This window comes from Phalacrocorax carbo, chromosome 1 (assembly GCF_963921805.1).
Source record: "Phalacrocorax carbo chromosome 1, bPhaCar2.1, whole genome shotgun sequence".
Classification (NCBI taxonomy): Eukaryota; Metazoa; Chordata; class Aves; order Suliformes; family Phalacrocoracidae; genus Phalacrocorax; species Phalacrocorax carbo.
Genome location: NC_087513.1, coordinates 84,678,929 through 84,694,443, shown reverse-complemented (window position 1 = coordinate 84,694,443; position 15,515 = coordinate 84,678,929). Strand labels below are relative to the sequence as shown.

At 38.4% G+C, this 15,515-nt stretch overlaps 1 protein-coding gene and 1 long non-coding RNA gene across 6 annotated transcripts in view; one reads left to right on the top strand and one right to left on the bottom strand.

Moving 5' to 3' along the window:
• Nucleotides 1-15,515, bottom strand: part of TSPAN9 (tetraspanin 9) — a 198,584-nt gene that overhangs the window by 103,852 nt on the left and 79,217 nt on the right. For 4 of the 5 annotated variants that reach the window (XM_064463421.1, XM_064463399.1, XM_064463415.1 and 1 more), the window contains one exon: nt 6,131-6,210. In XM_064463421.1, coding sequence (XP_064319491.1) covers nt 6,131-6,193 — 63 coding nt within the window. In that variant the 5' untranslated portion in view covers nt 6,194-6,210. Of the gene's footprint in view, nt 1-6,130; nt 6,512-15,515 lie in introns of those variants that run through there. The other variant, XM_064463390.1, reaches the window with a different exon arrangement.
• Nucleotides 1-15,515, top strand: part of LOC135315399 (uncharacterized) — a 37,289-nt gene that overhangs the window by 624 nt on the left and 21,150 nt on the right. Inside the window, exon 2 of the long non-coding RNA XR_010374863.1 lies at nt 12,157-12,253. This is a non-coding gene — a long non-coding RNA (uncharacterized LOC135315399). The remainder of the gene's footprint in view (nt 1-12,156; nt 12,254-15,515) is intronic.

Below are 15,515 nucleotides of genomic sequence, written 5' to 3'. Positions count from 1 at the left end.
CAACCTGAATAGAATATGTTGTTAGCAAAGAGCAGCTAGAGAGAGAAGCATTGTGAAAAATGTAATATTGGATGTCTTCCCTATCAAGTTGAAACCACTTAGACCCTAAAACCAGTTATGGGGTGCTCGTCACCTGGATTAACCAGTCTAACTCAGCTCTGAAGCAAACCTCATTATTTTAAGTTAAAACTAGTCTTGGGCCTCTAATAATATTTGAATATTATTCTGCAATATCATTGTACAGGTTTTCAAATGGGCTCTATTTACATCATATTCATTAGGGCATCACACCATTTGAACTTAATATTACCTTTCCTTCTCCCAGCCCAAATGTTCATCTAATTGTTCTCCTCCACTGATGTGCAAGTTTGCATATGCACACCAACAGTGCTATGTCATTTGGACGGGAAACTAAAACTAAAAGCTGGAATCTTCTCACAGCTTATCAAATCCCTACTAAAAACTGAATTCTTCTTGCTAATGTGACTGCAAACATTAGCTTTTTCCAGACTTCACTACCTTTCTTGTTTTGGTTGGCTGGTTTTTGTTTTGAGGGGGTTTTTGTTTGTTTGGGGTTTGGGTTTTTTGTTTGTTTGTTTGATTTTGAGTAGTCTTACTTTCATGGGATTATACTGCAATTGTCACCGCACTGCTGACTTATGTCATTAGAGTCAAAATACGACAGAAGTAAATATCACTATTATGTCAAGAGACAAGCATCCCAGGGTCACTCATTGTCTCTCCCTGTCATTATTCCCTGTGTCAGAAAATGGGGAATATCAGATAATGCAGCCAGGGGGAAGACAATAAAAAATGAGAACATTTGAATGTGTTTCCTGTTTTAAGCTGTCTGTAGTTAGCAATTTTGTTCATATTTCAGGGACAAACTGCCCACCCCTCTTAAACCTCAAAGATTAACTTTCAGTTATGTGTAGGGCCAAAATCTCTTCACAAGATTTAACTGTCTGTCCAACAGGTTCAGTTAACCATTACAGCTTTGTACTTCAAACGAGACACTGCACCATAGTATATTTTCCAGTCTGGTATAAATAAGTATGGATTACCTCACATAAACCATTCTAAAATTCTTAGCTGTTTTACAGTACTAATAACTCTGACAACAGCCAGACCCAGAGAATGGACATGCTCTCTTTCTTTTAGTCTGATCTTAGACTTTAGTAAAAGTGACCTGCATGGCTGCTGTACTACTCTCTTCATGCTCGCTGATAAACATGCAACATTGGTTTTAATCTACAGGAAAAAATATTACTCCCACTCTAAGATTGAATTAGACAAATAATTAATGCAGAAGAATATTCTTCAGGAGCAATAATCTTTATCCATTATTTTAATAACAGAGTATCCATGAAAAATTGCTGTATTTGACTTTTTGCTGCTACTTCTGGACCAGCAAGTTTCCAGCCCATCTTTTTCTCTTCTAGTCTTATGTTTTAGCGAACGGAAAATGTTCCCAACCTATTGAAAAATTTACTTTGAAACTGAATATTCAATACCTGAATTTGTAAATTTGACTCCATTTAACTTAGATAAATGATAACGTCTGCTTATAATTATACCCTTAACAAATAGGTATTATTCCTACCAGAATTTTTGTAGTAGTTTAAATATAAACAATTCAACAAATAAACCACATCAAGGATCTTCTTGACTATACTTAGCTTTTCCTGAAACACAGAAGATCAGTGATTTAATAATCTTGTCATATGTTCCCCCTAATAAAATGTGTTTTATTAAAATTAAGCAATGCTAAAATCTAACAAGATGTGTAATATGAATGCTTCACTGTATGTAGACTCATTGACCTCAGTTAAATGAATAAACAACCCAAAATTCAACTATGATCACCATCTACTTGCAAAGTTCTCTACCAAAGTTTTGATAACTTATTCCTGTTACTTCAAAATTTCCCTTTTAGGACCCTATGAAATTCTTACATCACAAGTGAAATTTCTTTTAAAAAATTATGTTTTATAGAATTTCCATTTTAGAGCCAGTAAGATTTTCTGATACATTTTGTGAATATAATTATTGTAACACTTTTCACTAATAAAACAATGAAGTGAAATCTACTTTAGAAAGACATATACCCTGATGTTTATATTTGGTGATTACCTTTCTTGAGAATTAAGCTGCTATCTGTAGAATCAAAAATCAATATTTTATTTCTTCTGCAGAGATATATATAGGCTACTTTGTAATCCCCATATGTGTGCCCATTCCTGAAGGCAAACTAAATCAGCTAACATTTGTAGTTGCCCAGTACCTTTGCCTAACATATTATGCACTTAGGATGAATTCCATGTAAATCATCATCCTAGCCACACAATTAAATACTATAAGCTTCCTTAACCCTCAGCTCAGACTTTCCTAATCTCTAAAAGAAAGCAATGCCAGATGGCCAAGAACAACTGCTAAGAATCAGAGGGCCACAGAGAAATACCTGAAGCTCTTTGTTATATGGTGGAGAAACACTTCTGTTTCAATTTACTGCTGGGCCCCACTTAGATCAATTTGCTTTGCAGAACTCATATATGATCCTTCCAAGTTAACTAATACACATGCTACTAATTTTCAAAAGCTATATTTTTTTGTCACTGAACTCTTGCCCAGCAGAAACAATGCATCACCTCTTTGTCCTAGTAATCACAGCAACAGTATGTTTGCTACATAATAACAAATAGAATCCACTAACCACTGCACTTCTCCATCACCTTCAAACATGTACATGTGTATACAAATATATGTATAGATATTAAAATATATAAAATATATTCCATACAAAAATAATGTGTATAATATATAATACACATATGTAATTGGTCTCAAATATGTATGAGCTGGCTGCCAGGCTGGAGGAGTTCACTGCCGCATGAGGGACAGATTAGGTCCCAGCCTTTTTCTCTGTGTCAAGAAGCAATTAATAGAAAAAGATTCCTCTTTTTGTATAGAACATCCTTCTCTGGGCCAACACTGAGAATTGTTCAAGACAATAGTGCCCAGCATTCTAGGATGCCAAAGGATACCACCAGTCTTCATTTTCAGAGGAAGCATCTCAGAAACACCATTTTACTATGGTGGAATGACACTTCCTAAGGGTTTCTGCTACCACAGGCTCAGAATAATGTAGCGCTGTGGCAAGTAAGCTGGTAAGCTGGATTCCCTATTGCAGCTGTACAGCTGCTAGACTGGCAACTGTTTGAAGGCTCCCTGGAACACAGTTTTTCCACCTCTGTTTCCAGTTGCCTAAATCAATTCCTGTATGGAAAAAAAAACCACAAACCAAACCAAAATGCTTCTTGCCTTTGTCAGAAGATAACAGTGTGGCAGTGGTCTCCTCGCCTCTGAAGACCAGGAGTCTCATTCTGCTTTGAATTACAGGTTCAGAAAACTGCATGCTTTAAAATGAGTCTTCTCTTTTTAAAAGTAAATCACTTTGCATTACATAGTCACTGCTCAAGAGCAGGTCACAACTTCATGTTTTTGGACTTGGGTTTCTTAACAGAAATTCAGAAGGAAGCAATAAGAACAGGCAAGCCTAGGAGTGGAAAAACGGGTTAAGAAAGACAGGAATGAAATAGCAGGGAGTGCTTCAGGATAGTGTAGGAGTGGAGAGCACTGGCAGAGATGTGTAGGGAGCCCAGGGCTGGACTTGCAGGAGAGTTCAGGGCAGGAGCGAGAGGTAATGCAAGCGTGCAGTTTCAGCAAGGAGCACATATGGAGCCAAACATCATCCAAAAGCTGTCAAACAGTCATAGTAGAACTAACAAAGATTCCAGGTATGAAGCCAGCAGCAGCAAACTACAGAACACCTGCCTGTTGTATGCTTCGTTCTAGCTCAGGTTTCCATGAGATAAAAGAGATTATAATGTTATTCCTTTGAATGGTTCAAGACAATAAAAAAGCCTGCTTAAAAAAAATAAGAATCTAGCAAGACTACAGTCCTCTGGAAGGATGCACAGGAACATCAAGACTGACTTGCAAAATTGAGTGTAAGCCAGGTAATGTGAAGAAAGGGGGACTTCTGAACAATTTAAACCAGGCTGGTGGATCAAATTTCTGTTGTAAACTACTTTGAAAAGTACCTGGCATCTTGCATTTAGCATTTTTCTATAATTTCTCAGATTCAACATTCCAGTGTGTATCGTTTTCATTCTGTATAGGCTGGTTCATACAAAAAGCATTTTTTGAATATTAAACAGAGATGTGGTGACAAAGTTCAATAACAGAAAGAAAAGTGGTATAAGCCTCACAACAAAAGACGTGGTGGGGAGGATATGAAGGGGATTAAGAGGTAAGAGTTGAAGAAGCACAGGGTACTAGAGAACTGTTCCAGATGGTAGCCTGGTTTTAAACTGAGAAGAAATGTGTTTTTATAAAGGTCCAGTGGGAGCTGAGCAGGCAAAGATAAGCATGCAAATGAGGTCTGAAATATTTTTGCAAGTTCAAGGAATGGAAAAATGGACTCTGAAAGTCTGATGCAGAGTCAAGAAAACTGTTGTTTGAGAAGGAGACAATAGCAAAGAAAGATAATGCATCTAGGGAAGTGAGGAGTAAGAGATACCTAATGACTGATTGCAGGACATGAGTAATGATATCAGAAGAAAGCTGTTTGAAAACTAATCGCAACATATAGCATATGAAAAAATACTACCAAGGTGTCAAAGTCATGCGCCATTGGGTCAAATAGCCAGTTTGATATAATCTTGTGTGTTCAAAGTGATTTATTCCAGAAAAAGTTAGAGCAACTTTCTGGTAGGGTTTGTGTACAGAAAAGGAAAAAAATTTTTTAAAATCACAAATAAGCATCGATCAGATGTTCTTCAATGACCAGTTCTACCTTTCTACTTAAGTAAGACTCTCACAAGTTAAGTGATCGTAGCACTTCAGTCTATTACTGATAAAAGCTCACATTGCATGCGTGGTTCAACACTGTACGAAATCTCCCATTAACTCTTGCTCTTAAAGGTTATTTCAGTAAGTGGGTCAAGATAAACAGAGAAGCTGCTAGTAAGACTCCTAATTTGAACAATGATATCTCAACAACAGAGGTAACTATCTGAACTAGACTGCTAATGCCCCTTTTTCCAAAATAAATCCAGGGATATTTTTTTCATTTATTTTTGAAGCATAGTGTATATTTCTGGATTAAAACCAAGAATTATTTTGTTCATGTGCCCAAGCTTTGCAACCATGAGGAAAGCAGTGCCCTTTGATTTCAAACTAAGCAAACCATTTCATATGGGGCTATATTCATGCATACTCAGTATTTCAATTAGCCTGTGATTTCCTCAACAATACTGTTCACTCAAGTATGACTAGTTGCCAGATGACAACTTTTCTTCTTTCTCTTGTATGTGACAATACTTTGTTCAAAGTAGCCATTATGCTTTTAACTTGCTTGCTGAGGCATTGTTACAACTCCTCAGGCCTCTTGGCTGATAGAGGAAAATAAATGTTGATACCTCAGAAACAAGTGCAAGTCTCCAACTTCACACGCCAATGTGGACAACTGCAGCTGAAACTGAATCCAGATTAATTCAGCCTTCCAGGCATTTCACATTTATGCTGATACCTTAAGAGGTTAGAACATGTGATTTATTGTTTTTAATTGGAGAAATGGGACCGAACTTCTTTCAAATGAAAAAGCAGTCTGTCAAATGATGTTTACAAAGAGCAAATGAGATTTATGATGACAATGAGAAGGTACTTCAAATTTAAATGAACCTGCAGTTTAACGTCACACAAGGTATTGCAACAGAATGCAAAAATCCTACCACTGCAGGATTTTGATGCTACAATAATTCTGCTCTTCCTTAAAGGGCAACAATTCTGCCCTTGCTTAGATAACCCAGTTCAAAATACATATTTGAACAGCAAGTTTGAGGAATTTATAGCCGAACTGCAGTAACCAGGTGGTAATAAAGACACAGAAAGCATGTACATTTTCCCAACAGACACAAGTTTAACACTGAAAATATTCCAATCAGGTATGAGAGAGAGGGAGGGGAGAGGAGAACTTATTGTACTGCTTCAAAGATGCACTGTACACATAATGCAGCAGTACAAGGATACACTAATGAATGAAGGTAACTGAAAAGACAATACTCACCCAAAATATTAAATTGAAAAGGAACATCATGTATTTCAAACAACACAGGCAGCCTCTTGCCATGTTGCACTTCTTAAATTCTAAAAGGAAAACAAAGGATAGATCCAGGTAAAAGACCACATATTTGCTGCCTTTGGGTGCACTGTATTTGTCACTTTTTACGCCAGTCCCAGTCCCAACGCCGGTCCTGGTTCCGACCCCAGCGTGGCTCTGTGCGCGTGATCCAGTTGTACCATAGAAAGCTCCAGCAGTAAAACCTCGACCAAATTGCCTCCCTGAGGTAGAAGGTTTAGCAAAATCTGAGTCTTTGCTATCCAAAGATGGACTCCGGTGAATTGAAGAATCCTCACTACTTGACTTCTCCATGATCTCTCTTTTCACAGCTGTCAGATTTAATGTATAGCATCTCTCAGCATTAAGTGCAGTGCCTTGCAAATGACACAGTGCAATAAGAGCTGTCTGTGTTTTGCTTCTCTTTTTCTTCGTACCTAAATCACTGCAAAAATCACTGCAAAATTTATTCACTGTATTGTTGCTGCTTTTATTTTTTATAGCAATGTAGGCTGTACTTGTCTATCTGTGGCATGGATTTATACATTAATATCCCATGCAAGAGCATACTCATGATTTATCTTGATGAATCAGTTATGCAGAACTTCGATTTTTATTCAAAAGAGCCATAAGCTCTTTCTCTCTGCTCCTAGTCTACAGCTCTCTAGTCTATAGGCAGCAGATGATCCCTGCATCCATTTCCGAAAAGCTTCTGCAGTACACCTGGGAGACTCTCCTCGAGCCGGAGCACTTTCCTTGCCCTCGGCTTCCCTCTCCGTGTCTCTTCGACTCTCTCACACACTGTCTTTTTTCTTTCCACCCATCTGCAGTATCTCATTCAGTAACCAGCTATCGGAGCGCACTCTCTTTCACTGCTGTTGCCGTGAAATCATCAGCAACTGCAACCACTGGGCATTTCCCACAGAAATCCCTGACCTAACTATCGAGTAATAAATCCACCCTCCTGCTTGCCCCTCCCCTCTGCTTTACATCGGGCCAGTTAGCAGAAGCCTTCTCCCCCAGGACACGCCTCCATGACATAATATCTTTAATAGGATTAGAATTACTCCTGACTATACAAGTGCACAACAGAAAATCTCTTTAAATGTCAAGTACTGTTTAGCTGTTTATGAGCTAGAACTGTGAGGTAGTGATACTCCTTTAATGCATTAAAATACTGGAAAAGCATGGATTAGATAGACAGGTGCTAACCTCTCCCTGCTCATTAAATTAACAGTGACATTTTTTTTCTGGCTTAAACAAATGCCATGGAACAAGGAACTGGAATAGACTAGCACCCAGCATACACTGAATAGGCACATGTCTCAGTTATACATGCACATAATGTGACGCCATCACCTGTGATATAATTAACCATAACCAGAAAAGCAGTGCTGCTGCTTGTTACGGGATCATCATTCAATTCTTAAAACTCTTTAAATGTAAGGATATCTGAACCTGTAGCTAATGACACTCTATTTATCTAGTATGTCGGAGATTGTTCTTGTGTATGGCAATAACCCATCTTACATCACAGGTAGTCTATGAAGTAGAAACACTGACCCAAATGCCACATTCCAGATAGCACAACATGCCTGCTAGGACTCTGAAACAGAAAGGACATGACTGTGCACGTGTGTCTGTGCGTATGTGTGCAAATGCCTGGCGGGGAGGAAGATAAATACTTCAGGTCACGCCTGCTGCTTCCAAATTCATCATTTTGTTATAAGCATAAAAGCAGCGCACTGATGGTGCAAAGTGATACAGCAGATTTAAAATGCAGGTTATTCTTTTCTTTTTTAAAAGAAATAAACCATATTAGGAGGCCACTATGAAAGAAACACAGCTACCAGGAAGAACAAAAATTCTACACAATTTTCAATTGACCTTTCACATGCACGTTATAATAAACTGTTATTTAATCAGGTATCTTTGAGAGAAGATGATATAACATTTATTCAATCTTTGATATCTATGCCCAAAAGCCCGTTAAAATTCTGCAATTTTTATGTAACAACATCAGAATCAACACCCTAAAGCAGTGCGGTACCTTTCTTGACAGGGTTTTTCTGAGAAAAGATCCCTCCACCATAAAGTACTTTATGCCATGAAATACACAGTGTTTATAGGTATAATATCTTTCTCCCATCGCTTCTGCTCTAGAATAAAATTCTAACAATGGGCAGAGCCAAGCCTATATCAACAGTGTTTATTCACTTTGCTTTTCAACAGTCATTTCAGAACTACCTGCATCAAAAGCATCCAAAAGAAAGGTGACTCAAGTGCATCTACTGCAACCACTCAGTAGTGCATACGATAGTGAAAAGGCTACACACAAAACACCCAAGTAAAAAACGATAATTTAGCAGTGACCAAAGTAGAGTGGGGCACTCCTGTACACATCTATGGTACACATACAAACTTCAACATGAGCAGTCATCAAGAACCAACTTTCTTAGAAAAAAAAACATGGAAGAGACTAGTAGGCCACAGCCAGATACCTGCCTTGGACACCAGAGCCTGTAGGATGCTGCACTGAAACACAAGTTTCAGTGCAGCAAAGGCAAATGTCTGAGTATGGTTGCAGAAGTCTGAAAAAACTCTTCTGTTTGAAAATTCACTTACTAGCAGTGTAAAGTTGTGCCATTGCAATCCTACGCTGCAGCTAGATACTTTCAGTGGTTTTTACTTGTCACACAAAACTGAGCTTTTGGCCAAAAAAATTATGTGACTGCACAAGTATTTTAAAGCATTTTTCCTGTCACACCCATTGGTTTGCCATGAAATTTATACTGACGTAAACTAGCTTCAGAAAAAAAAAATGCTGTGCAATTGTGAAGACTAATGCAATATAACTATTTGCCCTAGCTTCCCACATGAAGTTACATGACAATAATAATTAATCTGCTCTCCTCAAGGTTAAAAAACTGAAAGAATATTTTGTAATAAACAAAAAATCTCCACAAATCCTGTTAGAGTTTGTAAATAGTGGACACATTTCTATTGGTGGTTAAAAAAACAAGCAACACAACTCTCCCTCCAAGTTTTCATTATTAGACCCTATTGAAGTTTTCCAGTTTTCTATTTTTGCCTTCAAATACTACAAAATAATAGTTTCCTTTACCTTTACCTGCAATGTATCTTCCATTAAGAGTTCTCCGTGACTGGTCTACATCACAGTTTATACTTTAGAACAAACAACTGAAGACGCATGTATAGCTAATAGCCAGCTTCAAAATCCAAGCCTGAGCAACAACCACTAGGGCAAACACAGTTCCAGATCAGCCTCCCCTCCCACTGTGTAAAAAGGAAACATATACCCTCTGTTGCCACCAGAGAGACTTTACAAGCTTCAGTAACCTTCTGCCACTTGAATTTGTGGCCACAGAGCAGCTTTACAGATTAGATGCCACTTCCTCCTGCTGGAACTCTCACTCAGTATTTATGTAGCTCAGTTAATAAATCACATAGAACTTCTTATTTGGTGAAAAAATAAGCAGTGAAAAAGCTGTAACCAGTTCATCCAGCTGTGCTTTGACTAGCCATTGCACTTAACTTTACCTCTGATTGAGACTTCAGTGGTAGGTGCAAGGCCATTCAACAGCACCTCACAGTGCTCCCACTTGACAGTGTAACCTCAGCATGGGAACGAACACATTTTGCTTCAGTATAGATCTCACCTCTGCTAAATAATTAGGGCATGAAATACATTCAAAAGCTAACTCTGTACTTCATTAATCTTTGATTACTGAATCACAGAACTTTGTTGGTGAGAGATGTCTGCACAACAAGAAAATAATTTCAGTCCCCCACACAAATGCCTGGGACAAGGCAACAAACACCAGCCCATCGCATCTAAATGGCTCAGCCAAGCATTAAGGGTAAGAATTTAGGCTACTTTCAGATACTAGGTATGAAAATGGATGTCACAATAGGTGTAGCAGAAAAATGGAAAATAAGGGTATTACTAATAACATCCAAACAACATAGGCTGGTTCCCCTACTGAAACTGATCTACTTGGTTCCCTCCTGGGAACAGTCCACCATAGTCCTCAAAATACAGATCCCAACAACTTCAGTTTTTATTGGAAGTCACAAAATATTTAATATTTTTTCTCAGCCCTCAGTTTTATCTCACCAGAACTTCAGTGCCAATTACGGCCAGCTACAGTGCTCCTGAACCCCTCTGTCTGTTTCTGCCCTCTTCAGCTGTTTTTGCACAACTAGCATATCAAACCACACTGCAAAACTGAGCAACAGCTGACCAAGTTTATACACATATTTATAACCATGTATTTATGAAGATATAATGCAGATATAAAATGTATTTCACCAATATATTAAAATTATGCTTATTTTTCCCCTTGTAAAAGTTCCAAATCCATTTTACAAGGCTTTCCCCTGAAATGATCTTGCTGATCCCGTGAGAGGGAGAGGGACTACAATAAGCAAAAACAGGAACAAACACTGAAGGCTGAGCAAAAATATCTTAAACTTTTGTTATGGTCTCCCATGATTCCTGAAATGAAAATATGAAACTCTAAGTGTCTTTAAAAAGGTAAAAGAAAAACTCCAGTCACCACAATATACGAGCCACTTTACAACTTATTATATATTTTACCTTGCAATTTCTATTATGTAGCATAGTGCTACTGTCACCATTTTAAATATGAAGAACTTGAGGACCAAGATATTTGCTGAGGACGAACAGGAAATTGCTGGCAGAGAAGCGAACTGAAGCTGCACCTCACATGGCCTCAGCTAGTATACTAACCATTGCACCATTCTCAAATTAATTATTTTTAGAAATCATGAGTTTTAGTAACCCTGCCACATGAGTTCAGAACGATACTGAGCCCTGCAGAGAGATAAACAAATGCATACACTATCCAGTGTTGGAGGGATACAGTTCCTAAATTAATTCTTTTCTTTTGAATTATATTAGCCAAGAACCGAATTGTACAAGCCTTCCTCAGGGTACACTAGGTAGACAAACAACTGAGATTGCAGAGTATAAACTCAGTGACTACATCTTTCCAGTCGCTACTCCGAATCCTAGAAGGCCATAAGGAGATACGGAACAAGAGTTGGAAAGAATAGCTTAAGACTTTCGCATATGGTTGTATCAGATGAAAGCTCAGATTAAAAAAAGCACACAATTCATTCAGGAATAAGCTTAAAGGGAAAAAGAATGTAAAAAAAACCCAAATCAAACAGAAACTAGTATCACATGAGAAACAAAAACAAGGAGTTCTCAGGACTTCCATGGTCCTGGTTCCACAATAAAGAGGTTACAGACTCCAGCAAGCCAGAATACCTGGAGTTCCCAGGGCTCCCAAGGCTGCAGGATTTATACCCAAAAACCTGGATGCTCTGAGGGTTGTATGCCACATCCTGGGGCCTTCCAAACTCCTAGCTTGTATGCTGTAAATCCAAAGCATTCTGCCCATCACAAGACTGGACAGAAACAAGGTAGGCTTCAAGGACAACTTTGTATGGTAGACAAGTTTTGAAACCTGCCTGTGTTTTTCAGAACCACATATCCCAAGCCATATTTTACCTCTGACACACAATTTTCCAATAGGAAGACTCTTCCATTAGAAACAGACAGAACTGCTGTAACTTCAGTTTTGGAGTCTCTGATCACTGATCAAATAGCTTCCTGCATTATTTAGAGCATATATGAACAGCTTGTTTGTTATAAATGCTAAAAAGAATCACTATCAAGTGTTTAAAGAAGAGTGAAATGCATACTTAGTTTCCCTACTAGCATAAACAGCATCTATTTCTAATACCTTCAGAAAACCACCACTTCCTTGGGTGCTTGATGGACAGACAGACGACAGAGTGGGAGACTGGATTCATTAAGAAACAGACTTACTCACAGCCAGTACCTGTGATCTGAACAGTAAATGACTCTCTTTCAATGTTTCGTGAGAGGACAGAGCTCATGCCCTTCTCTCTTCACCCTGTAGCAGAACCAAGAGCGTCCAACAGGAGTCACCTGACTCTCAGTTCCACCTGCAGAAAAAAAAACTACATCCAGAGGCCAGGTAAAAGGACCTGGGACAGGTAAGTGTGCGTACAGCATCAGTTGGAAGGAAAACAGACACTCAGATGGGTTCTTAGAGGTTGGGTTCCATGTTCTGGGGCTCCACCTAGCATTGGCATGGCTGAAGAAAAGGAGGCCTGGCAGAGAAAAAGGAGCAGGACAGCACTCCCGGATACAGGAACCATATGAAGGAGCACCCCTGAGAAGACACTGAGTTTAAGATCTATGGGGAAAGGATCTGTTCTTCCAGACACAGCAATTGAGTGTTTAGCTACTTCAGTCCAACACCCACCTTCCTCAGTCCTTACTTCACCCTGATAAATTATCTTTCTTGAAATTGTTACTGGAGAGGAAATGAATTAATCTGTTTCCTCTGACACAAGGGCAGTAGCATAACAGCTTGCAGTTACCTCATCGGCAACACAGTAACACCCCTTGTGTCCCCAAGGCAAAGAGGTAAAATCTTTCTGAATGGTCTGAACTAACACTTTCTAGTCTATACTTACCTATACCAATAAGAACAGTTTATCCTTCTTACATGGGGCCCTCACTGGAGGGATGATCAAGAAAATAAGACCCTGTTGTAAGACTTTTGACTGTGCCAAACATTCTAGATCATTTGATCCCTGGGATTTCCTTTAAAAATCATTTACTGCCAACAATGCATATGTGGCAAGGATTTCTCATTTAGGATTTCACACCAGAGATAAAATGAGATTCTGTCTCAAAATGTACAAAGGAATTAATTGTAAACCATGTCAGGGACCACAAACCTCTGTGATAAGATGCAGATGATGACTTGATATGCACAGGAGACATGGAAGATGAGGGTCAACATGCAGTATGGGGTCCCAAAGCTAAGATATTGTGATTATGTCACACCGTCATACCAGCTGTCCCTCAAGTGCCCTCACACTGAGCAGAAAGAATGCCTGAGTTTCCAAAGTGACAGAAAAATGTAACATTATAGAAAACAGAAATCCTGCTACCTACATTTAACTTTTAAATAAAACATTTTCACTAGCACATTCATCTTTTGGGGTTTTGTTTTCACTTTACAAACAATATCATGAACTATGCTAAATCTGAAAAAAGTCCTCTAAAGATTATGTTAGAATGCAATTCACCACTGATATCTTCACCTTCAAGAACAAAAATCTAGAAAGTCTATTTATTTGTTTCTGAGAAGCCCTGGAAGTCAGAGTCGTCTTGGGCTTGGCAGTGTACATACAGAGACCAAGTCAACACACACAATAGTGTACAATCCAGGCAGAAAACAAGACATTAATAGCTGGCTCTGAATATAATAACTATATTGGACTTTCTTTTTAAAGTTCCAAAACAACCTTACCAATTCTCCCACTAGCATGTGCGAGAACACAGAAAATATGAGGGGCAAGAGAATGGCATGTGCCCAAGCAGATAGGCCTATCCTGCTGGGCAGCAGAGTATCAGATGCTTTGGAACAGTCTGTTTATGCCTTTTAGCATAAGAATCTTTTTAATTACAGGGCATTTATCTTATCTTCTATAGCAATGAATACATTGTTCCATCTCCATCAACAGCTAATCCTTCTTAAACTCTGCTGAGAACTTAGCCTCAATATCTTACAGCAGTGAGTTCCATAGGTTCCATTATGTTTAAAAAAAAAAAGCCTTCCAGCTCTGTCCTCTGTTCTGGCATTCATACTCATCCCATAATTCATTATTTTATAATTCTCTACTACATCCCATGTCATTTTTCCCTCATTAATCTAAACACTTATCTTTTCAGTGTCTCCTGTTATTGAAAACTCTGACTCCCTAATAATTCCAGTTAACCATCTTAGGGCTTCTTTCTAATTAAGCTATGTTTATTCCATAATCTTTTCCAATCTGCTGATGAAAAGATCTTAATCTTTTTAAAGGACAAGAGTTAATATTCAAATTCAAAGTTAATTTAATAAATTCTGTCATTGTCAACACTTTTATGAAAGTGATGTCATTCAGACTCAACAGACCTTTCTTCATCATTCCTATTCTGCTTCTTTATTTCAGATTCAAACTTTGGTCTCTGAAAAGTTCAACATTTCAGAGCCTAACAGGAAAATCCTTGTAGTTTAAGTTCTGCATCTTACCTGTAGGACGAAACAGGCTTTTCTCACTACAACAGCATTAGTTTAATACCAGTTACTTGTAAAATCATCAATAAGTCCATCTTCAAGTCCAGGACTCCTTGTAAATGGAAGCTAACGTAAGCCGAAGCAAGCCATGGCCATCAATGATGCAAATAAATGTGAGGTACTGACTGCTGTTGCCTCCCAGTACACAAAAAAGCATATGCAGAGAAGTGCTTTTTACTACACACAGAAGAAATTAGATCAAGGGAGTAGAAAGCTGTCAACCACAGACAGGAAGTCAGCAACATCATATCCCTGATCTCCCCATGGGATGAAACATCACAAATCAGGTCTCCAAAACCATGCTTTAAAAATTAAAGACCAAAAAAAGAAAGCAGGGGCAAGGAAGTGACAGGGGTTCTTCTTATTTACCACCTATTTTTTGCAGAGGTAAGGTACATGATCTGAGTACTTCTCTTCCACTCCCACTTCAAATGACAGTTTAATTTTATATCTTCCCAATTGACTACAGATTTAAAGAAAGCTAGCAAATAGCAGAAGGCTTTTGCCCATTATGAGATATGGCATCCCTTCTTCCTCTTGGACAGTGTAGGAGGACTTCATTAACATAAGAACTCTTCTAACCCTGTCTAATGTGTACAAGTCCCTTGAACAAAATCAGGTGGATATTCTTAAACCTGTTCTGAGGAGGCTGTCTTTCACCAGCAGTCTGCTGTTCTGAATTAACTGACAACTGGTGCCTATGTATTAGCAGAACCATTAAACTTCAAAACAAAAAAAAATCTTTAAAAAACCATCATACATATGGCTCCAACTGAAGAAAGAATAAGAATGATGTGAGTATTCATTTTTAAAAGGCAGCACACATCTCCAAAATCTCTTCAATTATGCCATGAAGGAACATTTCTAGGCACATTCCTTTCATAATTGAGTGAATTCCTTAATTGCTAAAATATTCATTTTTTGGCACTTAAGCATAAACAGGTGTGATTCCATGAATGGGGACATTTAAAACCACTGCATCAGGGCTGGCAGAGACCCAGATGTCTACAATGGGCAGCAAACTTACACCATTATTTTAGGCTCCCTTCCCCATTAACTCATCACCAGCCCCAGCCTCCAATTTAAGACATTGCTGAAAGTGACAGACTGATTGCCTTACT